The following is a 27712-nucleotide window of genomic DNA, read 5'->3' on the forward strand; positions in this document are numbered from 1 at the left end:
GTTGTGCCCAGTACCCGTTGTGAAGCACAGTGTATGCACAACTGTGCGCACTGTTCTCCCGCCCTCTGTACACACGTAGGCACACGTGGAAGTTTCCTGCCAGCATAAACCAGGGCATTGACTGATGGTACGTGGCCAGGAGCAGGCTTTCACCTCCTTCAGACTTCGGTGCTCTGTGCAACCAGGCTGCCGTTTGTCTCAGGAATAATAAGTAATAAGCAATGTGATGACGATGATGTGCTGTGTGCCGGTGAGCAGCACCCTCCTGTGGGCCAGGTCCGTATTCCTAAAATGCAAGAAATGACAGATCTGGTCAGGTTTGGTGCTATTCAGCCTTACAAAATTTCTGCAATGTATTTTGGCCTTATTTGACATAACAGGTAATACGACTTGTTCAGGTCATGGCCAGTGAGAGTCATAGCAAAAATGAGAGCAGCTCTGGGTGCAGTTCTGGGCACTTACTGTGAGCATTATCTCTGCATACGTGTCCTTGAGTTACACAAAAGACTTTCTTGATTGAGCACAGCTCAGTTTTTACCTGAGGAGGCCTTTTACCTTAGGAGACTTCAGCGCACATGCTGTAATTTTTGTGTTGGTGCCAACAGAGTGGTAGGAGCACTCAATTACAGAAAATGCCAGCAGGAGCTTTCTGCTCTCTTGAAAAGCATAGGACAGACATTGCCTGCAGCAGGGTGACTCTGATTCCTGCTGACACAGAGCTGAGATAACAGGCTTCAATCAGCAGCACCCTTTACCTGTGCTGCTCAAGGCTCTACCTTACCTGTGGACAACTAATTCTCGCCCTACATGCTCCTGTATCAGATGAGACCCCCAGCCCCGTCTCCTGGGTCACAGACAGGTGGAGGCGGCTTGGGAAAGGTATACCAGGGATCCAGCCCATGCAGAACCCTCCCAGCACCTGGTAAGCAGCAGGCTAGAAACTTCTGACCACTTAGACATTTGTTACAGCTTTTGCAGCGCTTCTCTGTGAAGCTTCCTAATCCCTTTTCTCAAACCTGTTGACTCCCACCACACTCTGCGGCAGTCTGTCCCACCGTTTGTCTTGTGTGAAAAAGCTTCTCTTTCTGTTTAAAATTTAATAGCAGATCCAATCGTGTTATATGGCAGGTAGTTGGAGACATGCTGCGGTTTCTGGGCTTCTTACCCGTCTGCTGGAGCATCTTTCTGTCCCGTGACATTGAGATGTGACCTCTGTAGGACCCCTCTCTACTGCTTGCAGCACACATTGAGCTGATGTGGGATGGCTGCTGGGAGAGCTCGGGAGCCAGCCACGGAGCTCTCCCTGACACGGTGGGAGCAAGTGGTGGTACCTGCAAATAGGGCAACCCTGTGAGACAGCAGCTGCAGGGGGAAGCAGCATCCCACCAGCGCGGCCTCAGTGCCGTGAAGGGCTCGTCGGCAGCACACACAGGTCAAGTCTGAAATGATGCCAAATAGCCTGGGCTGAATGCCAATTCAGCATGAAATAGAAATGCATCTCCCCGATTTTATTCCACTGTATTCATCTGTAGTCAATTTAATCTGTTTACAGAGCCATTATAGCATTTTCAATTATTAGCTTGATAATTTGGAAAAGGGTCATAAGCACCGGACATTTGTCATGCAGGGAAAAACATGAAAATCATGCAGGGAAAACCATGAAAACAGCAACAAAGTACTGCAAAAGTTGGCAAGGAATTATTTTCACCCTCCTTATATAAATTGGGAATGCTCCCCAAATCCTGTAGCTGATGTGGTTGGAAGTGCTTTTTTTTCCCATTTTCTAGGAGTGGGTGTCAGTGCTGGGGGAAGGACTTGGAGCAGGGCGTTAGCAGGGTGGACCCAGCGTGCAGTGTCCTCCATAGCTGGACAGTTGATGTACGGTGTATGACCTCTGCAGCCAAAGATGCTCATCCATGTCCTTCTAGATCTGCTGCCTCCACATTGAGTCTCTTTCCAAGGACATAGCTTCCACCTTACATCTTCCAAAATACATGTCGTGGTTTTGGCCGGATTGGCCAATCAGAACAACAGATGGCCCTCCCCCCCTCCTCAGAGAGGAAAGGAAGAGATAAGGAGATTTATGAGTTTAGAAAAAAGAACTAAACTACTTTAATGAAAATAATAATAAATAAGGAAATAAGAAATAATAATAAAATAAAAAAGTATACAATATGTAGAAAACCGTATCCAGCTGCCAGGATGACGATCGCGTCACCAGCAGACACAGGGAAAGTCCCAGACGGGAGTCAGCGACTTACAGGAGCTGAATTCCGGAACTAGAGTCAGGAATGCTCGGATTGGGATCAAAGGCAGACGAACAGACAGGGTCCTCCTGAGACGTCGGCTATTGAAGAAAGAGAGCGAGCCCCTTGCCCCTTTGATCCCTCAGCTTTTATACCGAACGTGGTGCACGTGGGATGGAATACCCCGTTGGTCAGTTTTGGGTCGCCTGTCCCGTCTGCTCCTCCCTGCAGGTTGGACCCCTCTACGCTTCTCTGCTTCTGACCCTCTAATGGGGCAAAACAGCGAAATTAGCTGACCTTGGTTGTTCTAGCAATAAGTCTAAGCAAGAGCCTCTGTGCTCTTGGTATAATTCCTTGGTATAATCAGGTCTTATCACTCTGAGAGTGAACAGTTTCTGAACAACATGCTGTTAATTTCAGACTTTGGTCAGTTAGAAGAGGCCCAGCTAAAAAGTAAAATTACAAACCAGAAAATTGGTTCTGTTTTACCTCAAACCAGGACAATACATTAAAAAACATTCCTTGCATGTCTGCCTTCATGGTTAATTGCTGGGAGTGAGCAGTAGCTTAAGTGAACGTCCTTTATTTATTTGTAGGTTCCTTGGTCCCTCTCAGACTTGAGAGTGGTGTGCCTGCATTACCATGTGCAGTCACAGGGTGAGCGACGCTTTTGGCCTCACAGTGTTTATCTCTGGAGAGAACTTTTATCTTTGCCTGGCATGCTCTGCTGTGACCCCTGCACGTTAGCATAAACTGCCCTGCAAAATAACAGGAGGCTGCAAAAACTGTTTTATTTTCTGGGATGACCTAGTGTGCTGCTTCTGCATTCTCTGGTGCTCTGTCTTGCAGAAATGTGAATAATTCTTTCCAAGAAACCATAGGAGAGGTTCTGTTCAGTCTTTTTGTCCTCAGGCACTTTTGTTGCATTCTGCCATATCTCAGCAGTGGGACTAATTCTGGGCTTGTCTCCTTTTCCTTGTTTTTCCCTTAAAAAAAAAAAGATGGTGTTTTGCAGATGTCTACGTACTGAAAATTCATTTCCAAGTGGAATGGAACCAGCAGCCATCCAAAAAGACTGTCAAGTCCCAAATCTGAAGGGAAGGAGAAGCATCTCTCTTAGATACCTGGCACCATTACCTGGCTCACTCTCCTTTTTTTTAATAAAGTTGCATGTGATCTAAGTGGGGTGTAGCCATGTACTAAGCCAGGCTGGCCCATTTATGGAGCCAAGACATGTGGGATGCTATTTGAAAGTCTTCCACAAGCCAAATAGTCATAAGAGTATTTACGAGCCTTAAAGCAAATGAAAAATCCTTGTGCTGTGCAGTTAGCTCTGTTGCAAAGAAAATTGGAGGTGCCAGCTTGTCCTGTTAAACAAAAGCGATGCATTGACATGGCAGCAGAGACTTGAATTTACTATGCTTACTTGCTGCAAAATGCCTGGGTAATAATCATGGACCCAGACAATTTTGTGGGTTTTTTTCTGCTTTAGGATAGAAAACCAAAATAGCCTACTACTGCATTTTCCTTGTATCGGGAGCCTGGGTTTCGACTGCTCTGCATCAGACTGGCTGCAATGGCTGTTGTATAGGTGGATGTTAAATTGCTCATGTACCATGCCATAAATGAAAAATTTGGATTTCGTGCTTCATGCTTTCTGCTTGTCTTAAAAACGGAGGGTGACACGTTGTTTAAGCTAATACGGTCTGTCCAACGCAGCCTAGCCCAGAAAGGAGCTAAATAGCTAAGTAAGTTTATAGTGACAATAAAGAACAACCCTTGAAGATGCATTTGAAAACAAAGAGTTTCAGCAGTTAGCTGCAGTGACCTTGCGTTTGGAAGGCAGGGCAGCCTTAGCCACCTCAAGGTCACATGAAGTTCTGCGGTGGGTTTCTTTTTTTAAGCTATTTGCTATATGTTTTCTAGAGCAAACATGAAATGTTTGCAGTTTCTGCCCTTGCCTCACCTCATACAGTAAAAGTGATTTCGGTGATGAACACAGTGTTCAGTGTAGCCAGGTATGTTCTTGGTTCTGTCGGGATGGAGAACATAAACTGGCCTCTCCTCAGTGCCCACAGCCTGAATTTCCAGCACAGAGAGCTGTGCTGATACAGAAGCTGCTCTAGCATGAAGGCTCACTGTTTCAAAGAGAAAACCGAACGCTGTTTCAATGAGAGAACCGAATACATGGGGAAGCCAGCTGGGATAAGGAGCTTGAGAACGAAATTGCAGGGAAAGTATGGAATATTTTGGAGTATACAAAAGCAACTGGGAGTTTGCACACAAGAAAGGGAGAAAAAAGTTTGTAGGGAAGGATGGCAGGGGAGGCATGGAGACAGAAGGAATGGAAAAAAGAACGGCTCATCAAAACCTGTGCCTCGGAGAGGTGGAAGAGCATGGCTATATCAAGGCTCGCCAAGCTATATCAGGTGGTAACAGAAATCATAACAAAGAAAAGAGTTCCAGAATGTATAAGTGAAGATGGAAGTTGGAAGGAAAAGCAGCAGCCAGCAGTGAAGGCAGGGCGGAGGTTAAGGGTAGCGTAGGTACTGTCACAAATAGAAAAAGTGCTTTGTCCCATTTTCACGGTGGACAGATCAAAGATCCAGAACTCGAGATGAACGCTTCCTAAATGAGATCAAAACCCGAAGATGGATTGTGCTCAGATGTGTTTCATCCCAGGAAACAAGCCAACTTAAAGGACGAGCCTGGCCAGCTCTTCAGTGACAGACTCACTGGTTCTTCAGTGACGGAATTTCAAGATGAAGGAATCATATGGAAAATGGAAGTTTGGGTCATTTGCTAAGGAAGAAGATGGAAAAGGAAAATGAGTGAGTAGAGACACCAGACAGGCCAAGACACAAAATGAGCTATAACTAGGAAAGATATTAAAGCATATGAAGGGATCATCTTTTAAGGACAGGAGGAATGACAAGGCTGAGGAAGGATACAGTCTGTTACTGAAAGAAGGGGAAGGGAAAGGGGAGCTACCTGAAAATACATGAGCTGTGGAGGAATGGCAGAGAATAAAGAATTCATATAAATAGATAAATACACTGAGCAGCTGTTTCCTCTCCCATGTGCTCTCATTTTTTCCTGCTGCCAGAGAGCACTGATGTTTCTTATTTATTTACTTCTAATTACTGAGATACAGACTTCCACTGATGAGATAAATGTAGCTCAGGATGCTGATCTTCCCCTTCTTTTCCCTCAGGGTGTCTCCCCAGCATCTAAATCAAAGCCTTGTGAAAATGTCATCTCTGCATACCCCACACCATCTCTCCAAATGCCGTGGGCTCTCAGCCCCCTCCCCAAGCCCAGCACACAGTTGGTACCAGGAGCAGAGGCCGGGGCAGAGCTGCCTGACTGCCAGGTGTTTGTCCTGCTCCATGGGGCAATGGCATATCCCGCAAAGCCTTAAAGAGTAGGTTGATGGAAAAGAGATGGAAAAGAAAGGGGAGAACGAGGTGAACGGGAGCGTGTACTGGGAGGTCTGAGGCAGGTTTTGGCAGGGATCACAAGGGCACAACAGTTACAGCTGTTGTTTATGAGGCTGCTGTTTCAATTCAGGATGATAAGACATTACCCTTTTTCTTGGCTGCTAATGCAATTGGTCACCTTTACCTACAAAAGAAATGCAACCCTGCACTTTTCCAAATTGTGCTTACTTCTGCAAAGCAAAATCAAATAGTGCTTAAAAAAATTAGTGCTTGTCTTTAAAAGGCATGTGCAAAATGTGGATCGTGCAGATTCGACACGTACTGAGTTCTTCTATCTACCTAGAAATAGCCCATATCATCACACCTTTGCTGCCAGGGCAGAACTCTGTTTTTTGCTGCCCCGGTGCAGCCCAGGTGGCACAGGGGGCTGGTGGCAGCACGCTGGTGGAAAAGCTACCAGGAAAGAAAAGTCATTCTGGAACTAGTTTTGCTTTTTGATTTTTTTTTTTTTTGAAAAAAAAAAGCTTGTCCAGAATAGATGAAAACCTGAGCGGAGAATCCTGGCAGACCTCAGGCAATGATGCTCTCTCAATTCAAGGAGGGGCAGAGCAACAGCACCCGCAGGAAGATTTCTTTGCATTGTTCCCCGTGTTTAGTAAACATATCTTCAGATACCAGCAATACTGTTATCTGGCAGGAACACTTCTCTCAACCTCTTCAGTCATTCTTAATGGCCAAAACAAGTTTTCATCAAAAATATGCTCCCAGAACGATGTTTGTTTTCAAAATACAGCTCTGTTTGGCTGGCTGCACCATCTTCATCGGCTGGAGGGAGATAAAAGGGCCGATCGCTTGGCTAAGTAACTCGGATCTCTTCTCAAGGCAAGTGGCACATGGTCCAGAAGGAAGGAAAAAGAGACAGGTTTGCAGAGCCTCGTGCTTTCAGAGACAGGTCTGTCTGCCAGGGAGAAGCTCCGGGTAGTGAGAAAACACCCAGGGTATCTCCCCGCAGACAGAGGTAAGAGATTTGGGTTGGGACAAGTGATGTGAAATGAAGCCATGGGGCAGGGGAGTGGGAGTTCTCATCGTCTCAGTTTGATTTCTGACTGCAGCCACTCAAGGTCTCCTCTTGGGAGACTTTTTTCTCTGTGTGTATTGTTCAGATATGGCAGAAAGGTATGCTTTGTTGCAGCTGCATTTTGACTGAAAAACTTGGAATAGCTCTGGAAAGTGAATGAGTTACTTAACCAGACTGAGAAAGGATGCTTTCATTCTGCAGATAGGAGCCCCTGTGATGGGCCTGTTTGATGCAAGCTAGCAGTGTAATTTAAAATTTTGAAATGTTAAAGGAAAAACTATTTTGAAAATTACCTCCCTTACCCACATGTTACATTCCTAAAGCATCACTTGGAATATCTCAGCATTTTCAAAATAGTTTTTGCTTAAGTGGAAGTGTCATCAAGCAATGTAGGCTTCCCGAAGAAGTTTCAGTGAAATAATATTTTCTGATCTTAGCTGTCCTGCTGCTGTGTTTCATGAGAAGAGGTATGTTAGGAAGGATCACAGGGGTCTGTAGCTCCAGCCCTGGTGTGGGCATCTGTGCCAGTGTGAATGCAGTGTAAACCGTGGTCTCAGGGTTGTGGTTGATCAGTCCCATAACTGAAAACAAACAAATCAACTGGCACTATGGGGTATTGCTTTTCTGTTTGATTTTCCTGAGGTTATTTTCCTTTATTTATTTATCCATGCCATCTCCATGAGCCCTGGAGCTAAGCAAAGCACATTATGTACATGACTGTAACAGTTCATGGCTGTCTGCTCTCCTGCCTTAGCTCTCCTGGTGCAATGGAGGACACATCGAGCCAGAAGTCAGGACAGAGCGAAGGTGCACTGGGCTCCCTAATGCCAGAAGAGACTCCTGCCAATTTTATATGTGTCAAATTGGAGGAGTATGAGCCCACAGACTTCAGCACCAAGGAACTCATCCTAAAGAAAGCCAGAGAGGTCTGCACATGCGATTATCAAACCATCATCACTTTCTTCTGTCGGCTGTTCCCAGTGCTGGACTGGCTTCCCCGGTATAACATCAAGACGCAATTGCTTGGGGATGTTGTATCTGGGCTCCTGGTGGGGATAGTTGCCATCCCTCAGTCCATCTCCTACTCCCTGTTAGCCAACCAGGATCCCATCTACGGAATCTACACCAACTTCTTCTGCAATATCATCTACGTTGCTATGGCCACTTCGCGCCATAACTTCGTGGGCTCCTTTGGTGTCCTGTGCCTGATGATTGGGCAGTCTGTGAACCGGCACCTCCAGCTAGCAGGGTACAGCAATGACAACGCTGGATCTTCACTGGCGGGCAACTCCACCTCCTCCAGCAATGGGACGGGTGCCTGTGACAGAAGCTGCTATGCCATCACTGTGGCCCTTTCCTTAAGCTTTCTGGTCGGTCTTTACCAGGTACAAATGTTCACTGTTGTGCTGTTTCCTCTCTCTTTCCCTGCTAGGAACTTCTCTGAGCTAAAGGTCTCTGAGCTCCAGTCTTGGTTCAGACTTACAAGTCATGAGAAACCTTTCCTGATGTGACTAGACCCCAACACCCTTGAATCAAATGTAGTGATTTAGAAGCCCCCAAACACAGCTGAATGGGGGGTTTTGTCTGAAACATCCTTAGGATCAGACACAGCAAGGGAGGAGAAGGAACTATGAACCATGCTTCCCACCACATCAGTCCTGGGGCTGGGCTGGCTCCTGGTGCAGGTTAGAGCAGGTTTGGGGCTGGCAAGAGCAGCCTTCAAGGACCCTGCCATCAGCAGGGTTTCAGCCCCTCCTTCAAAGGGGCTCCCCACTGCCTGGGCCTAGCTGTCACTGAACAACTTCGGGCTCTTTCACTGGAACAACTAAAATTCAGTCCATCACACCGGTTTTATGCCACCGAGTGATACGCAGAGCTGCTGTAATGGGGCTGCTGCCTGGACTTTGAGTGTTAAATATGTGCCCTTATCGCTTCTAAGGAGACAGCAGCAAGGACCTTGTAGGCCTCTTTGTATGGCATCTCTAGGCACAGACAAGTGTTAGAGGTAGGTCCCTTTAGTTTTTCATACCCCAGATTAACTACTGAACACAGTGTCCTCTGCCTCGCACTGAATGCTCAGCAGACAGAATAGCCAGAGCTGCTAAACTGGAAGCAAACTGACACAAATTGCCAGCCACCTCTTCCAGCCTTTCTCATCAATGCTAAAGGTATGGCTGGCTTGCTTTTCAGATCCTGCTGGGGGTTTTACAGCTGGGCTTTGTGGCTGTCTACCTGTCAGAACCTCTCCTCGGTGGCTTTGTGACCGGCTCCAGCCTCACCATTATCACCTCCCAGATGAAGTGTCTCCTGGGACTGAAAATCCCTCGTCATGAAGGGGTGGGATCCTTCATCCTGACCTGGGTTGACCTTTTCAGATACATCCAGAACACCAACATCTGTGACCTGGTCACCAGCCTGGTTGCTTTGGCCATCATAGTGCCCGTCAAAGAGATCAATGACAGGTATAAGGAGAAGATGAAGGCCCCACTCCCCATAGAGCTGCTGGTGGTCATTGTAGCCACAGTAATATCTTACTACTTTAATTTCAAAGAGCGATACAAGTCTGCTGTTTGTGGGGATATCCCCACCGGTTTCAGGAAACCCACTCTACCAGATATAAACCTGTTTTCCAGCCTGGCAGTTGATGCTCTGCCTATTGCTGTTGTTGGCTTTGCCATGACTGTCTCCCTGGCAGAAATCTTTGGCAAAAAGCATGGCTACGCTGTCCGTGCCAACCAAGAGATGATTGCCATTGGCATGTGCAACCTGATCCCTTCTTTCTTCTACTGCTTTGCTAGCTCTGCGGCCCTGACCAAGACTCTGCTGAAGGAGTCCACAGGGACCCAGACCCAGGTCTCTGGCTTGGTCACCTCCCTGGTGCTGCTGCTAGTGCTGCTGTGGATCGCCCCACTCTTCTACTTGCTGCAGACCTCCATCCTGGGGGTGGTCACCATTGCCAACCTGCGGGGGGGCCTGAGGAAGTTCCGTGACACCCCCAGCATGTGGCGGCTCAGCAAGCTGGACACAGTGGTGTGGTGGACAACCATGCTGTCCTCCATGCTGATCACCACAGAGATTGGGCTTCTCGTGGGCGTCTGTTTCGCTCTGCTCTGTGTCATCTTCCGCACGCAGAGACCCAGGGCCACACTCCTGGGCAAGGTCAGCAACACAGAAATCTACGAGGACCAGTCCACTTACAAGCAGCTCAGCACTATTGTCAACATCAAAATCTTCCGCTTCGAGTCATCCCTCTACTATGTCAACAAGGACTATTTCAAAGCTGTTCTCTACCAGAAAACCGGGGTAAATCCTATCCTGCTGGCCACTAAGCACCAAAGGGTGGAGGCCCAGGCAAATGCAGACACAGCCAACAGCAAGAGCTTTTTTGGCACCAGGTTTGACTGCCTGAAACAGGCCAAGAAAAGGGCTGAGAAGCCTCCAGTAGATGCCTGCCCTCCCTCTGTAGGTATGCACACCTTAATCCTTGACTGTGGGGCAATGCAGTTTATAGATACCGGGGGCCTCTCTGTGCTAAAGGAGATGCATCATGACTATAAGGAGATTGGCGTCGAGGTGCTCCTGGCCAACTGCAACCCTTCCATCCGCCACCTGCTCCGGCAGGGAGGCTGGGCTGGCAAGACAGACAGTGGCGGTCAGTTGGCTTTCCACAGCGTCCACAATGCAGTGCAGTTTGCTGAGCAGCGGTACCATGTGCAGCAGGAAGAGAGCAAGGAGAAAAAGGATGCTCTCCCAGACCCCGAAGACTTGAACTTCCAGGTGTCTTTGTAACCCTGTGTGTGAGGAACGATTTCTGATGGGGATGGGCTTGGGATGCACTTGGTACGTGCAGTCAGAGCGTGCAAAAAAGACTTTGATGAATGGCCAGCACCAGGCATGGGGCAAAAGGATTTGGGGACTGGGGATTATCCCGCATGGATAGGTGTCTCTCGTGGGCACTGGGGGGCACGAGTGAGCCGTGATGAACAGACTGAGCCGACCTTTCCAGTTCTCGGGGCTCCGCGGTCCGCCGGGGGGGACGCGGCTCTGGTGGAAGAGAGGGGTCGAAGAGAGGGTGTCAGACCGCTCTGCTTTCAAGCCCAAGTGCTGCATCCCAGCCCCCAGCCCCCGGGCAGGGCTGGTTGGGTCAGGGCTGGCTAGAAGGGTGCCTCCGGCTGATCGTGGCACCCTTTGCTGTGGTTTAGGGAGCTCCTGCCCCGTCAAGAGACTGCTCAACTGTCAGGATGTGGAAAAGCAGGAGGTGAGCTGGAGCCACCTCCGGGATGGAACAGTGTCCCTCACTGACCCGGTGACATTCGGAAGTGGCCTGGTCCTCACACTGTCCATAAGGGCCAGCAGCATGGGACAATGCTGTCCCTCTGCGTTACAAGCACTGCCACGGTCCTTGAGGCAGTAATAGGTGTCACTCTGCGGCAGTGGCAATCACAGGAGGAGGCTTTGCAGGGGTTTGTCCCCAGAGGGCTGTGAGCGACCCAAGCTTTATGTCTGAAAATCCCATTCCCCGTGGCACCCTGGCATTAACCACCATCTGATTGCTTTTTGTGGGGAGGGAGGGTCAAGAAAGGACACTAAGGCAAAGGAGAGAGGAGCTGTAGGCAAGGTCTGCCATCTGCTCCTCTGAGGAGCCCTGGTGATGCTTCCCACCTCCCCATGGGGGGGCACAGCCCCAGCCTCCAAGGCTAGGCATGAAGGCAAGCAACTCCCCTGTGTTGTGCAGCTCAAGGTGTGCACCCCCAGACTGGAAAGGAGCCACAGCCTGCTCGGACCCACCAGGGAGGTTCACAAAGGCAACAGGAGCTTGTTACTTGGAGTTTCATTCTATGTGCACCTCGAGCACCTGTATAACGGCCCTACGCAGAATAACTAGGGAAAGGATGCCAGCGTCCTCTCTTGTGGCACAGTCCCTTGAAAATTGCATTGTGGAGAAGTGCATGCCCCAAGGCATCTTTGGGTGCCAGACAGCAAGGCCACTCACCTGCCTCCTGAGATGTGCAGCAATGGGGCCTATGGCCCGATTACACCGGGGACGAGAACCACCCGTCCCACTCACTCCCTCACTCACTGATATATATTCATCTTTTGCCACCTTTATTTTGGACTGCCCTTCTCTTCCCCGACAGCCACTCTGAGTCAGTGCAGGAAATGGATTGCAGAGGCTCATTTATTTTCCAAACACCCTATGGCATAGAGTTTAACAGCCCCTCAACGGTCACAAAACAATGGCAACAAGCCCAGCGACAGCAAAGCACTTCCTTTAAAAACAAACAAAGTAGTTTCAGAAACTGCTGGGAGTTTGTTCAGCTGATAGTTCTCCCTCAGGCCCTGTGTGTAGCTCAGGACAGTCTCCTGCAGGGGAGAAGAGGCGCTTTCCCCTGCTGTTATTTACAGACTGAGGTTCTCATGACTTCTATAGCTGAGATTATAGATTTCTTCCCCAGAAAAGGTATCTGAGATCACCAGCTGCTCTTCATAAACTCTAAATCAGGAACACCTGTGCCATAGCTTGCAATGGCCACGGTTCTCCCAGTGTTTGCCAGAATTTGTGCTGCCTTTCAAATGCAATGGCTGGATCCTGACTGCAGCTGGAGAAACGTTGCTGCCACCCATGGCTGTCGGGCAGGGCTGTCTTCTGCCTGCAGCACTGACGGAGGGGACCTGGCTCCGAAGCAGACACGAGGACTGGTCCTTTCTGCTGGGCTGGGACAGGCAGCGTCGTGCTGGCTCTGCTTCTGCATCCCAGGGGTGAGTCCTTGCTCTGAGCTGTGAGGCTCCACAGCATTGCCAAGTACCAGAATAGCTTTTCTTCCTTGAACTCCATCTGTAAAAACACCTTTTGTGTTGCATATTTAATATGTGACTATTCCCCTGGCCTCATCCAAGAAACGTGGCACCAGAGATATTGTGCTGAAGGGAACTCTAGCTTTGGCAGTGACTCCAGAGCCCAGGGACAGGACGCTGTTGTAAATAAAGTGCATGGAAAAGGAAACCTCCCGGCTCTGCTCAGGAAAATGTCTTCTTGTGGTCAAATGGATTAAAGAGATGCCCAGCTGCTTGCAGGTCCTTGGAGCAAGCTTGTAAGTGTCAGATGAAGCTGAATTGATGGAGAGGCCAGTGTGAGGCTTGCAGGGCTGGAGGGACAGGCGTGCTCGGCATGTTCCGGGTGCCAGCGGGGTGCAGCTCTCAGGTGCTGCAGCACCTCCTCTCGCCAAGGGTCCTGGCAGGCCATGGCAGCATGAGGCAACTCCCCAGGGAGGCTGCATCAGCCATGCAGCAATGCGTAATGGGGCAGTTTTGTGTCTGAACGGAAGAGAATCAGCAAGGCAGTAGAGAAGAAAAGCCTTGTTACCTGCAAGGATTATGACCTTCCCTCCCCTTTGGAATAGCATTGCCATAATTTTCTTCATAAGACTGTTTATGGTGAAAATTAAATTGTTTTAGTTAGACTTGGATGCATTTATGTTCTCAGTGGGGTCATAAAGCCACAGCAGGAAATAAAACCAGTGCTGATAATTCCTGGGCACGGCCTGGTGCAAGCTAGCACAGAGATTACTGTCAGAGCAGCGGTTCCCACAGCCCTCTGTGATGGGAAATGGCTTTTTATGTGAGCGGTTTCTGCTCAGAGCCAGGAGAGCAGTTTTATGAGATGCTTTCCCTGGGAAAGGATAACCGAGGTGGCAACCTCCTTCCCTCTCCTCTCCAGCCCAGAGCAGCTGGGATCTTGATGGCAGTCCTTGCACAGGCTGCTTGCCCAGATCTCCCAGCCCATCGGCGCCAGCATCACCTTCCAGCCCACAAGTCAAACGTCTCAGTGACCCAGCCTTTCTCTGTTCCCCACAGATTGGCAAGGTAGCTCGAGGATAACTGCTATTTTTATATCAGTTGCTATGAAGAGGCCCTGGGTTGTAAATGACACAGAGGAGAGATGAGGAAAGACAAATGACACAGTCCAAGGTCAGCTTATAGGCAGTGTTGTGGGAGGTCAGGCTGGCCTCTCACCACCTGCATCTCCTGGTGGAGGAGCAGGAAGGGACCGCGACAACTGTGGGCCAATTCCTGGTGATGAAAGGCTCCTGGTGAGGGCACAGGGTGCTCGTCTACCCCCAGCACCCAACTGCAACAGCCCAAATCCCCCTCTTTGCCAAAGGACCTCAGCACCTCAGTGGGGCGCTGACCCACCACATCTCCCACCCAAGAGGACCCACCACTGTGTCCCTGACAGGCTGCACCCCGGGGCCTCTCGTGTGCCTGTCCCCTAAAGCTTCACCAGGGGCCGAGGAAGTGCCGTGCAGCTGAAAGCAAATGTTATCCCTCCTGTTAAGCAGCTCACCTGTTATTCTGCTTCTCTCTCTCCCCCCTGCCTTGCTGTGGATCTATAAATACTCCAGGAGTGTGATAAATAGAGGATTGCTGCTAAAGCTTTGTCAGCTGCAGTTGGAGCTGACTGTGCAACTGTTAATTATGCCTCAGCAGCAGCCGGACAGGTTTAAATCCTTTTGATGCTTTGAAATGCTCCCTCTGGGGAAGTTTAAGGAATAAAGGTTGTCGTGGCTGATGGGTGTTTGCTTCCCCTTCTAGAAAGCATATGAGACACTGATTGCTGCATGGAGGGCTGTTCTCCTCGCTTCCATCGCCTGTTCCTGGAAACACACGCTCTGTATAATGGCAAGAAGTTGCTTCTGCAGACCTGTGACTGCACTAAAGCAGTTAGCGTGATGCCAGCATGTGCAGAGTTTACCCATGTAAACTTTCCCTAGCAGACAAAACTGAGCTGGAAATAGAAAGCAGCAAGCTGCAGGCATTGGCACTGGATTTCCTGAAAAAGGAAAAAAAAAGAAATGGTCCTCACTGGAGATAGCCTGGTGACAAAGGACTCAGCAGACAGTGGCTAGGGCTAACGTAGTCCATCTGTGGGTGAAAAGCTCCCGAGGGCTTCAGCACAATCCAGGGACTCTGCTGGGCCCCCTTCTTCCCTGACTCCCCGGGAGCTTGCCAGGCTTAGCCCCGTGGGTGTCCGCATCTTCATCTAAGAACTTGCTGCTCGGGATTGCTTTATGGGTTTGCTGTGCCATATTTCTACTTATTTTTCTCAGAAGAAAGGCTTTGCTCTGACATATTCATGGCGTCTTCCAAGTTCTTCCACTGAGTAAGGGGCATGCACCCCTCCGCTTAGATCCTGGTCTAAAACATTCAAAGTCATGGGATGGCCACATCAGAAACCCCTTCCTAAGCCACTGGATAAAAATCCATTCCTTTTTCTGCCACTCATCCCTACCCTCTAGTACAAAGTGTCCTGGGTGCTGTGCAGGTGCCTGGTGTAGGGGTATCATCATGGATGATGGATGATGCCCTGGCAATATGAAAGAAAAATCCAAGCTGCAAACATCAGGTGGTGATTGTGGGCAAGTGTCCCCAAGGCTGTGTGCAGAGCTGGGGCAGAGCCTGGCCTGGAGCCATGGGGCTTGTGCCCAGGCACCCTTCTCGAGCTGTGGGCTCAAGGGGAAGACAGGGAGAGGTAGGAGGATGGGTCTTCTCCAGTCCCGGCTGTTGCACTAGGTGTGACGAGTTTTTATTATGTGCACCAAGTTTACTACTAACCCGAGCTCCACGTGTCTGATTAAGAAGTGCTTTCCACACTTATTCTTCTCTTTGAAGATTGCTCTGGGGGACTGTAAAGTTCTTGTCATAAACGACAGCCTGCTTTCACAGATATTTCCTCCTGGACGTAGTCTCCTTCCAGCCACAATGACTGCAGGCCAAAGGCTGAGTGTGATTTCTGTTGTGCAATCAAATACATGATGTTGCTGGCAGAGGACGCTGCCTTCGCCGAGCTGGCAGTGTGCAGGTGTGGGCATCCCGGCACACCAGCGCGGGTACATACTTACATGCCCAACCTCGTAGGTGTTTCCCCAAGCCCAGCACTGCTGTGCCATTTCCAAGCCCCAGCTCTCTGACTCTGGTTCCGCAGGCAGAGCTTTCAGCATGATGGGGCTGTGATAATTTGACAGCAAAGCCTGGGGTCTTTTCCTGCTACAGTCACGTGGAAAAGAGCTTCCAGCCCCCATGTCTCCAAGCTCCTCCATGATTTTTGGACCCTGCTATGAAGGCTGCACAGGTGGTGCAGCCTGAAGGTAAGAACCTGGGAGGGGGGACAGGACAACAGCACGCTGTTCCCTGCTCTGTCCTTGGCAAGTCACTCAGCATCCAAACCCTCTTTGCATTGAGTTGCATCCCTCCCTCCACCTGCTGTAAAATAGCAGCCATGAGATTCACGTCGCTGAAGGGAGCTGCCAGGGCTCAAACCACACAGCTTTGGAAGTGACATTTTTGGTAGCATTTCCAGATTTTCAGTGGCCAAGAAAAGCAAGGGAAAGAGACAAAGTAGCTTTTGAGATGCAAAATCCCCCATGTTACTTGCCTGGAAATGTGATCAGTTTGTTTTTCCACAGTGAATCTAAGAGATGGGACTTTTCTCAGTGATGTTCTTGTGAAAACGGGGCGCTTTGGTCTTTTATGATGATACCATGACTCAGTGCCCTCAGTTTAATCAGCCACCCAGCATCCCTGGGAGCCCTGGAGAAGCTGGGGTGACAGCTCTCTGTCAGCAGCCGCTGGGCTTCCAGCGATCCTCTTCTTCCCTGCTTACAAACAGCCTCTCCTCCAAAGGAGAGCAGATTTACATTAACAGCATGAGCGGCACCTCTTATCTCAGCAGCACCTGGAGCGATAAGGGCAGTTGCATGAGTGATTAACATTAATGTCTAAAGAAGCAGAGCAGCTTCCTGGAGAGGCTGAGAAACGTGTCCTTGTGTCTATGGGGGGAGCTGGCGCTGGCAGCATCTTCCTGTTTGCAATTTCCCAGCAGTGTCATGCTGGGCAGCAGCTAAGGCTGCGACGACATCTGGGGCACAGCCACATCCTCCAATTTTAGACACGTGATGGGAATTCATCCTCTCAAGCCCTGCTGATAAAGATAGAGGTGTTTCTCCAGACATGGAGATGCTTCTCTAGAGGGGAGTTCAGAGCCCTTGGAGGAAGTCTGTTTTATTCCCAGCTATCGAGTGCGTCCAGGGGGACAAGTCTGATTTAGGTTTCCCCAGTGGGTGGCTAGGGAGTATGTGGTGCAGGCACAGTAACAACCTTTGCGTTACACACCCCATGCTAGATGCTTTCCTGAGCACTCAGCAACCATTTGCCTGGACAATGCATGCAGGTAATTGTAGCTACAAATTGGGAGATGGCTACTTTGGAAAGATAGGCATGGGGAGAATCCTCTCACCTCACTCGGGCTATGCAGAAGTAAATGGGAATGGTAGGATCCTGGGGCACTGATGAAGAGAGAGGGCAGGAGCTTCATCCCGCCTGAGATAAGTACCAAAAGCAGAGAGTATAACTCATGGCTGGACAGGCCCTGGAGATCCCAGCTCATTGCACAGCCCAGGTTGGCTGCGGTTAGGGAGAAGGGGTCCTGGTACATCCCTGAAAGGGAAGGCTGTGCCACCACCCCACTCCATAGGTAACAGTCACATCCTGCTACCCATAGGGACCAGTGCCACTCCAAAGGGAGAAGCTGTCAGTTCTCAGGAGGGATGGAAAAGGAAGAAGGACAGAGATTAAATGAACTGAAGAGGAAGATTACTCTGGGCAAAATTCTTGCAGTGTCCAGGATACTCACAAGTAGCAGTAGCTGCTGGTCTCTGTGTTCTCCTACGAAACAGCAAAGTCAGCCTGGTGATTGGGAAATCTTTCTGCAATTGCTATTTTGCTATTGAACTAGCTCTACTCTTTGCCCTTTTTTTCTCCTTGCTTGGAGAGGAATTGGATGGAGTCAATTTGCTCCACTTCGTGTCTGATCGTTTTCTGCCTTTTAATCAGAAAGCCCATCAGGGAGGGGAGGCAGATCAAAGCACCTCCATTTGACTCATCACTGCAGGCCCAGGGCCCCGTGCTGCCCAGCCATGGCTCTTTAGTGACAAATGCTGCTGCCCTCCGTCATTGCCCAGGAAATGACAATCCGTCCCACTCGCCTGGTGATGCTCCCTCCTATTTGCAAGTGGGTGCTCTGCTTCTTGATGTGTTATTAGTCACTTAGAGGCGCACATCTCTCTAGCTCATAGGAGACCTTGCTAGGGAAAACAGCTCCATAGTTCTTCCAGCTCTGTGCAGGAATGATGACTGTGGCTAAAAATGGACTCATGGCTTCTTTTAAAGGCAGGGGTTCCCTGGGCTGCAGCCTGACCTGCGAGGGCTGCTGAGGTAAGGGCATGTGCTGCTCGCTGCCCTGGCGGGCTGAGCTGCCCACGCTGCTGCGCCGCAGACCACAGCTGGGGACACTGCAACACCGTCCCAAAGCCCTGGGGCTGGGCTGGCCGTGGGAGGCATCTCCGTTTGGCAACAGGCATCTCCCGAGGGCCCGGGTGGATAAGGGGGGTGCATGGGTTAGGTCTACCCAGCCCTGCCCTCTGCCAGCGCAGGGCGAGCCTCACGCAGAAAACCCCTCGTGGGAGCTTTTCGGAGGCCAGGGAGCAGCAGCGCTGATGCCAACTCATGAATGGCATCCACGCCACCTCCATGCATACCCCTGCCCTGGCTTGAAGGGACAAATATTGCTGCTTCCCCAGGGATTGTTTAGCAAAGAGGAAAGTAGTTGCCAGAGAGTGTTGTGGGTTTGTTATGATGGTCACGGGCTAGTTCCCAATTAGATACAGTGTGCTAAGGGAAGAGTAACCCACTGAGGAAAACCATCCATGTGACGGGAGGCTGGAATAATAAAGGTCAGAGAGAGAATGAGGGAAGAGCAGAGCTCTGCTGGTCTTCCCAGCCAGAGCAGCTCCTGCGGAGGGGACACACACTGGCTGGCCACTCGAGTTCGTTAGCTAATGAACTGGCTCAGCTGCTGGCAATCATGATTTGAGCAGTTCAAGCGGGGAAGCCTGTGCCAGCGGGACTGAGGAAAGTGAGGAGGGGGCAGGAGGGGAGAGGGGCGGACACGGACCACAGCTCGGGGAATGCCAGGCTCTGCACTGCCTTCTTGGCAGCCACCATCTGGCAGGCTAATTAGTGCACGTTATCATGTCCTTTGAGAGTTTGAAGTACTTGTTAGTAATAATAATAACAACGATAATAGTCAAGACTAAAAATAATTAAGGAAGCAAACTGTAGAGGAGATTGGATGCTCAACTGCACGAATAACCCAGGGGACTCCCCCGGGGTCCTTCTCCAGGGACAATGCCAGTGTTAAAAAGAGGTGGTCATGGTCCACATCAGTGGGACAAGGATTTGGAGAGGTTTCAGATGCACCACCAAATGTTCTTTCTCTGATATGTTGTTATTGTTTCCTCTTTTGCAGGCTGCTTGCCCAAGAATACTTCAATTTCAATTAAAAGACAGCAGAGGAGAGTTGACAAGCGGACTCCTGACCATGGGGACCTTATTACTGGGGCTGGAGAAGCCAGTGAGCATCCCCGGGCTGGTAGCTCTGCTTGCTCCAAATGTGGCAATCAGTAGGTGACAGCTTGCCAGCATCCTTGGGGATGGCAGACGTGCCACGCTGGCACAAAGTGGGCGATATCAGAAGAGGTGAATGATGGCCCAAATTATCTGCAGGTGGTATCAAATCAAGCTGCGCAGGCAAATGGTTTTCCACAGAGGGCTTAAGGCAGAGGTTGGTGTTGTCAAGCACAGCTAAATGATGGGGTTTCTGAATTTTTTTATCTAGCAGTAATACAGGTCTCAGAAACTTGGAGGGAAACTCTTTTCCTTGGCACTGTCATCACTGGAAAAAAGTGAGGAGGATAAATCATTTTCAGTGCACCCCCAAGAGGCTGTAATCCTGCTTTCTAGCAGCCATCAGGCATGCGGCGCAGGGACAGCGAGGGCAGGGGCTCAGCTCAGGCGAGGAGGAAGAGACACAGTGTTATCATGATGGGCAAAATGGGAGCAGAGAGACCTTCATGTCCATCCTTCTGGCAGCAAGGGAAAAACCTCCAAGATTCTTGGCCTTCAGGAAGGTAAGAAAAAGCTCAAAGCGGGGCAGGAAGATGGTAAAGAGAGTGAGCTGTCGAGGAAGGGAGAGGAACTGAAATGAGCTTCATTTGCTCAGTCTAAAAAAACCTGAGACATGGAGGCGGTGAGCATTAGAGCTGGACACATTAGAGGGTGAGCGTTAAGTTGGACTCCGGACTCTCTTCCAAATCAGTATTTACTCTAAATGCAACAGTTGGCAGTGCCAAGTGTCCCCTGCCACTCTGCGAGTGAGTGCGGGCGCAGGGCAGCACGTGGGGACGGGGTCACGCAGGAACGGGGCTGCTCCACTTGGTGTGTGTGCTGGTGGGAGAGCACTTGGGCACAGAAGGGCATTGACAGTCGGCATTTAAGACTGGAGAGTATTTATTTTGAGACGAGGTAGTATGCCAAAAATAAACTAAGAAACCTCAAATCAAGGCAGGTAAAGCTGTGCCGGTTGGGGTGCTGTGCCGAGGGGAGCACGGGCACGCCAGCCACTGGATGGCATTGTTGTTTCACACGGATGAAAGCTGTTGAGGCTGCCCTTGCCTGTGGCCTGGAGCCACCACAGGAGGCTGGGCACCAGTTTTTGGGAGAATCTGTGGTTCCTCTAACCACGATATGGAGGTAGTCACGGCCGGAGTGACCCCGCGCGTTGGCAGGTCTGCCACTGCAGGGCAGAGGGCGTCGGGAAGAGCCTGCTCTGTGCCGTGCTCCGCTGCCCTGTGGGTGCCACCGCCACGGCCGGGCTGGTTTCTGCCTCTCCGACTAAGACGTATACCTGTTCATAGGCTCTTAGGGCTGTCAAGATCTCCACACCTAGTGCCAGCACTGCTGAAGGAAACAGGAACATTATTGCATATCAAAGCATTAGCTTCAGGAGGAGCCCCTGGGAGCGCCTGTGTGTTTGTGTGAGCAGGGGAGGACTGCTCCCTGCTTCTTCCCACACACGGAGTAGGAAGCACCAGGTGAAACAGGCCTGTGGTACACTCCAGATACGCAAAAGGGTGCTTCACACAAGGGGTAATTAATGCAGGAACCCCTTGCTGCCAGATGCCAAAAATGTATTTGTAATCTGGCAGGAGTAATTAACGGAAGAACAATTAATCGAGGCAGTGGTATCCTCTCTGGCCAAGGGACTTCTTTAACTGCAGATCACTGCTGGCTTGGAGAATTTGGAGAATGTCCCAGGGATGCAGCATGTGTGCCTGAGCCTTCATGTCCAGCTCCCTCTTAACCTCCTCCTTAGGTAGCCACTAGTAGCCACTATAGAGATGAAGTACGGTATTAGATGGGCCACTTTTATTCCCCAAGCACTACAATAACTGGGCTAAATACTGCTGGGATGCTTTAGGCTGCTGTGGCTGGACCAGAGGCAGCCATTTCTTTCCTTTCTTCTATTTTTTCTCTTTCTTTTTCTTTTTTCCCCCCTAGAAACCGTGCCACGCGAATAATTCACTGTGTGTGGCCTCCAAGAGGAAGCACAGCAGCTGCTGCTGGTGAAAGGTGATTTTCTCTTGCTGAACGCTTCCACCCCTGTGCCCGGCCTGGCCTACTATGCCCGTTATTTAGCTGAAAATATCTGCTGTGTTTGGGAAGCAGCATAATGAATTTCCCTTCAAGGCTGTGCGAATGTTGCAGTGTATTTTGCCAAAATCAGTGTGGAAACTGCAGAAAGGAGAAGTGAGAAGGACTGAAGGTTAAATGTGGCACAACAAGCGAGTTAAACTTGGGTGCAGAATTTCTGGTATTTGTTTCTTGGAAGTGAAAATACTTAATTGTCTTTGCATTTATTAGACCCCAGGCTAGTTCTGCAAATCCCAGCCGCGACTTCCATTCCTAGCCATGGAGGAGGACTAGCCACCTGTCTGTTTTGTCCAAGCCCAAGACAAATTGGTATCGCAGCTCTGAGATGGGCAGCTCTGGTTTAACTTCTGATGTGCTGAGCTGTTGCAAATTACCGAGTGTCTCCGGGGTGGGAAACGGAGCTGGGTTCACTTTCTGCGCATGGACAGTTTGACTGAAGGCACTGGGCTTACCAAACTCTTGTCATGGAGCATGTGCAGAAGACTGAGCATCAGCCAGTATTTGCCAAGCACAAAAGTGATCACCAGCATCTTTGAAAAAACCATTCTGGGAAGTGCCAGCCATCGCGGCTGCTGGGGTGCAGGAGGCTGGCGGCCAGAAAGGGTTCGCAAGCCACCTGCAGGCTCCAGTTTGTTCTCTCTTTGAACAGCCTGAACAGAGAAGTCTTATTTTTTCTTTTCTTTTTGAAGATTTTTGATGATCAGAAGATTAATGATCAGAAATAATGCTGCTCCACTGAGCAAGTAAAGGACTTAGGAAATAGTTTTCCATTTCCAAGAGGGGCCTAGGCTTTCCTTCTGGGTAGTCAGGGCACCCCAGAGCAGCACAGGGGTTGCTGGCTCCCTTCGCTGCAGGGACCAGCCTCCCTCTTGCCGAATGGCCGTGACCCTGCAGACTCCGGTCTCAGGGCTGACCCCAGCCGACCTGGCCGTGTTCCTGAGGCTGTGCAGCGCTGCGTGCGATGCTCCACACACCGCTGCCACTGTTCACGCAGCGCCAGCAGCCCTGGGGAAACACGGTGGGAAAAGCCACAGCCGCAGACTGAGGTTTCCAGCCTGGAGCAGAGGGTGAAGGCTCCCCAAAGAACAAGGAATGGAAAGGAAAAAGTCACTCTCCGGGTTTATTTTTGTTTGTATTTTAATAGTAGGGCTGCTAACAAGTGGAATCATCTACGTGCTGCCATGGAAACAGCAGCCTTGGTCCCCAGCGCAGTTCGCAGCCATCTGCAAGGGAACAATTGCTGGCCTGTTTGTGTAAAATCATCCGGGGTGGTGCCGGACGGCGTGCGGCTGGCCAAGGGGAAGCCACACTGAGACACGACAGGACGTGCTTGTCACACTGAATAATGGGACGTACAAATGCCCGCAGACAATGTCCTGTCTGGAGAAGAGCTGACGTGCAAAACCAGTGTGAATCAAATTGGTTTGAATGAGTGTTTTATTCCCAGGGGCTGCAGCGCTTTGCGTGTGGTGCTTATGGACATTCACGCTGCCAGCTGCATGGTTGTGTGGACACTGGGATCTCCGTGCAAGCAGAGGTCTTTGTGGGCAAAGGAAAGTCCTCTGAGAGGCAACAACGCGGGAGAACCTAGCAGGCTGCTGCTCCTGCAGAGATGAATTTCGACTGCTCCGGCGTGGGAAATGGAGCCAGGTTCAATTTCTGCACAAGGACAGTTGGACTGAAAGCACCGGGCTTACCAAACTCTTGGCATGAAGCATGTGCAGAAGACTGAGCATCAGCCAGCATTTGCCAAAAACGCCGGGGAGCCAACTCCTGGCTGTGCTCAACCATGCGATGGGCTTCAAATCTTGTGAAGAGCAGGTTCTGCTCCCAGCCAGTTGCTCTACCTGAAAAGTGCTGCACATGAAAAAGAAATACACATGAGAAATGGCAGAGGATAACCTGATCCACACGAACCTCCTCCCTGCTTGGGCAGGACTGCTAAGCCCAGGATTGCTTTGCTGGATCATGACTGAAATGTGCTAGGCCATTCTCTGATGTCGTGAGTGTGTCGCTGAGATCTCATGCTTTCCACGTGGAAAACCACCAGAGCCCTGCCAGAGGAAGGTTTCCTTCCTCTGCTAGGAATGGGTGAGGGTGCGACCTGCCGGCTGCCGGTGGAGGCCAGCTCTGCCCTCCACCCTTCAGAGGTCCTTCAGCAGCATCAGTACCCAGCCCTGGGCGGACTCGGGCTCCTTCATCCTTGCAGTCTGCCTGGAAGGCCAGCACAGGCAGCGTAGAGGCTCAGGACTTTGCCTGAAGAGTCCACAGAGGAGCTGATTCCTCCTTGTTGTCAGAAAGAGGAGCTCTAACAGCCTCCTGACGCGTGGGCGTTGAACCTGTCGAGCTGAGCTTGTACCACCTTTCCCCCCGCCGTCCCGCAGCCGAGCGCAGCCCTGCCTGAGCCCTGCCTGAGCTGGCAGTCAGTTACTCCAGCTAGCTCCTGAAACCCCTTCCTTTCTGCTTGTCCCCCTGTCTGGTGCTCATTTTCCTCTTAGATCCCCGTGACTGCACTTCTCATGCGTGACCATTCAGGGGGAAAGATTTTGAAGCTTCCAGGCTCCGATGCCAGAAGGGAAGACACTCGCTTTCTGCGAAGAATTTGCAGTGGTTAACCTGGCTGCAACCATCTCGTTCAGCGAAGCAAAGAGGAGAAAAATTACTTGGCTTTAATCTACTTCGTCTTCAAAAATATTTAATAAAAGAGGGAAAATAAATTCAGGGGGGCTTGTGGGCATCCTGAGAGCAGAAGAAGAGGTAAAATTAATCCTATCAATAATCCATGATGAATGATTCACTCAGCTCTTTTATTCACAGTTGCATATAGTTATCCTTATTCACTCGGAGATGCAGTGCTCATGGAAATATACGCAGACTCATATGCATATAAATTATGAAGCCCAGCGCGGGCTCCTACGCAGCCGGGGTTACAGCTCAGGGTATCTCGCCCGTGGCAGACGGCTGCAGGACCTGGCTGCCGCTGGGCTGAGCATGGGGTGCGGAGCAGCCGCTGGACTGAGCATGGGGTGCGGAGCAGCCTCTGGGCTCTTCGGAGCTCCAGGAGGTTTCTGCCCGGACGCGTGCCGTGGCTTGGTTCCTCCTGCTTGCATTTTCACAGCAAGTTCATCCCTCTGCTCTGGCAGGGACAAGGAAGGGAAGGGGTCTGTGTCACCTTCCCTCCTGGCAGGGAGGATTTATAGGAAGAAGGGCTATAACGCCAGCGTGGCCCAGTGTCTGGTGTGCTCCCTGCTGCCTGGTGGGAGAGGTGATGCCGGTGTCGCCAGCCCCTAGCTGCCTCTGCGCTGCACTAAGGCTTCTCTCTCTTTTGCCAGTTGGTACCAGAATCTATGCTCTGGTTTCAGCAGTGTGGTCCTGACGCCCCAGCAGCAGCAGCCAGTGCCTCCTGCAGTGCAGAAAGACAAACACCTGATGCCCCGGGGTGCTGTGAGCCTCTCAGCACTGGGGGGATGGCAGGAGGCGGGAGATGTAATTCTGCCTCCCAGGCAGGTCTTTTTCTTCCAAAACTTCTTTGCAGGAGAAAAGAACCAATTTTCATTAGATATACAATTTTTTTTTAAACCAGTTAAAAGAAAATGATGAAAAGTTCTGTCACACTTCTGTGGCCTGTGGAGAGAGGACTGAGATGGCCCAGCACTCCGAGAGCCTCTCCCAGGAGGAGTCAGAGGAAACGCCAAAGGACGCTGAAGAGCAGAGGACACAAACCCATCAGACACTACTCGGGCTTGGGGAGCACTGTGGGTGTGCATGCTCGAGAGGAAAACCCAAAATGTACACAGAGCCGGCAGCAGCGCCAGCCTGAGGGCAGATGTGGCTTTACTGGAGGCAGAAGAGGGAGCCGAGGAGGACGCAGCCCCAGCACAGGCACTGCCTCCTGTCCTTCCCTGTGGAGCTACAGCAGCACCAGCGCTTCTCCAGGTGCCCACGTCTGTGCAGGCTGAGGGTGCTTTATTATCCGCTGTCATTTTGCCTCCCTCATCCTTAAATTTCTGATGGATTGTTTAGTAGTTTCCAGCTCACAGACTGTAAATGGGGAATTTGTCTCCAAAAAAATTGTCTCCAGTAAAAAAGAAAGACAAACTTGTCCCCTGATATCAGACTTATTTCATATTCCACCTCGCATGACTGGAACCGGGAAAGGGGTAGGTGGTCTTACATATCTCTGGCCATTTCAAAGTTGGGGCTGTGCTGGAGATGGAGATGAGAGGTTTTTGCGAAAGACATCCCAAGGCACCGGCCGTGGAGGGGCTGCGCTGCTGTGCGGAGGGGAGCCCCTGTCCCGCAGGCAGCTGCCAGGCCCTGCTCCAGCTGCTGCTGACGCGGTTGCCCCTTGCTTTGGTTTCTTCTTTGGTCCTGAGATAAGAAATACCTCAAAGGGTCGCTCCGATGCTTGCAAAATAATTTTGCGACCCTCAGATGAAACCTGAATTAACGATGTCTGTATTAAGAACAGTGATAGTTACACTGTTAAAAATGAATGCAAATGTTGTCCTCCAAAGCTTAAAGTCAGACCTGCCTTAAGCTGGATTTAAGATTAAAATATCCAGGTAGTGTTGTAAATGAAGTATGGTGAATAAATCAAAGTGCTCTGCAAACAGTGAGATTTCAAACCATAGATGTCAGAGTTGGATTATTTAAAGGGCTGTCTGTTTAAGTATCACTAGTGTTATCCCCTTCTTTTTGATCACTTTGGTTTTCAACTGCTTCCCATCTTATCTCAGGCTGAGCGTTTTTATCATGAGTCCAGGAACCCGGATGCATGGCAATGCTGTAGCATCCAGAGCGCTCCCTGGACCGAATAATGAATAATGTAAAGAAAGGAGGTGGTGACAACAGTGAGACATAATTCTAAGTAAGGACGAGCACCAAATCAGCTGATGCTGTAAATCAGATGTAGACCAGAATTTTCCTCCTGCCTCACCTCTGCGCAATGGTTTCCCTCGCAAAATGGACTGGTATCCAAACCACTGACAGATCCAAGGTGTTTGGGTGCTGCATCTGGACTTTCCAGCTTAGGTCTGGGTACAAACAGATGCCGTGGCCCAGGCAGAGTGCTTACTTCAGAGGTAACCTCCCAGCGAGAGTGGGGAAGCTTGCATTTAAAATGGAATAGAAAGAAAGAAGTTCTTCCCCAGCAGAGTGGGAGGACTGCATGATCTAATGGCAGGTATAACCCTCAGAAACTTAATTTATTCAGGCTCTCTTTTTAATAAAATCCATCCCACACAACTGGGCAAAGGAGACCATGCTGTGTTCAAAGGGAACACGCCGCGCACACCAAAAAGCATCTCTGTTAAGTTGGTTTTATCTCCCTCTCTGTCTTATATCTGTGCCTGAAAGCGCAGCCAGTGATCTAAAGCAGCGACGGAGTTACTACTGCAGAAGCGAAGGCAGCGAATTCCACTGCATAGTGACTGTGATTCAGTCCCAGTGAATCACTCAGACACTTTTTTTCTCAACTAGATCTTTGGCTTTATTATTGTTACAGAAGGAAAAAAGGGGGGGGCAGAGAGGAAAAAGCCACTGCCTTATCTTCCTCTTTAATCCTTTCCAATTTTTCTTTTTAAAAATTTAATTAAATTTTTGTAGTCATCCCATTCAGGCTGAATAAACTCTTTGATAATCCTGGAGGGGGATCTGCATTAGAAGGAGGAGGTGTGATGTAATATGACCAAAATCGGTGACAGCACTGGGGTTCGGCGTGACCTTTTCTCAGGGTTCAGAAACACCTGGCGATGGAAGGGTCTTGCACCCTGCCTCCTCCGTGCATCAAAATCCATTTCCCACTCCGTGGTGTGCACGTTACTTCACGGTAAAGCAAGGAGAGTGCCTGGATCCTCGGAGCAGGCGAGCAGAGGAGCAGCGGCAGGCAGCCTGGCGCGGCTCGGGCACTGCTCACATTCAGGTGTCTCTACGCAAGGGGCTCTGCTGTTTTCAAGCTTCTGCAAATGCCTCCCTTGGCTCTCGATCCACCCGGCCCACGCTGCAGACAGCAAAACACTTTGCTGCTGTAGGTTTTGCTTGGATGGAGAGATGGCTCTGTGTACACCTGGTACTGGTGGTGTAGAGTATTGCTCTCCTCCAAATACTGGCGATAGGGACACACCAAAGGGTCAGGAGGGGAGGAATTGGGTGGCAGAGACAGCGCAAGCAGAACCCAGTGCTCGTGCAATGGGTGGGTGCGGGCTGGGATTGTGCCCGGTCTTCCAGCGGGACATAGCCAAACTCCTACCAGCACAGCGTGGTTTATCCCTGCTCCAGCTGCTGGGGATGGGCAGACGGGGACCTAAGGTGTCAAGACCCTCCCCTGACTGCAAGTTTTG

General features: G+C 50.4%; 1 protein-coding gene across 2 annotated transcripts; it reads left to right on the forward strand.

Moving 5' to 3' along the window:
• Window positions 1-10: 10 nt before the first annotated feature.
• On the forward strand, window positions 11-26853 carry LOC128915922 (sulfate transporter-like). Of its 2 annotated transcripts, XM_054216872.1 has the most exons (5): window positions 11-5077; window positions 6480-6704; window positions 7519-8149; window positions 8955-12524; window positions 19129-26853. In XM_054216872.1, the coding sequence occupies exons 2-4, from the start codon at window positions 6580-6582 to the stop codon at window positions 10551-10553; spliced, it is 2355 nt and encodes a 784-aa protein (XP_054072847.1). In that variant the 5' UTR covers window positions 11-5077; window positions 6480-6579; the 3' UTR covers window positions 10554-12524; window positions 19129-26853. The 2 variants fall into 2 exon arrangements, with proteins under 2 accessions (XP_054072847.1, XP_054072846.1); XM_054216871.1 differs by having other exon boundaries at window positions 11-6704.
• The last annotated feature ends 859 nt before the right edge of the window (window positions 26854-27712 follow it).

The sequence above is a fragment of the Rissa tridactyla genome, chromosome 11 (genome assembly GCF_028500815.1).
Source record: "Rissa tridactyla isolate bRisTri1 chromosome 11, bRisTri1.patW.cur.20221130, whole genome shotgun sequence".
Taxonomy (NCBI): domain Eukaryota; kingdom Metazoa; phylum Chordata; class Aves; order Charadriiformes; family Laridae; genus Rissa; species Rissa tridactyla.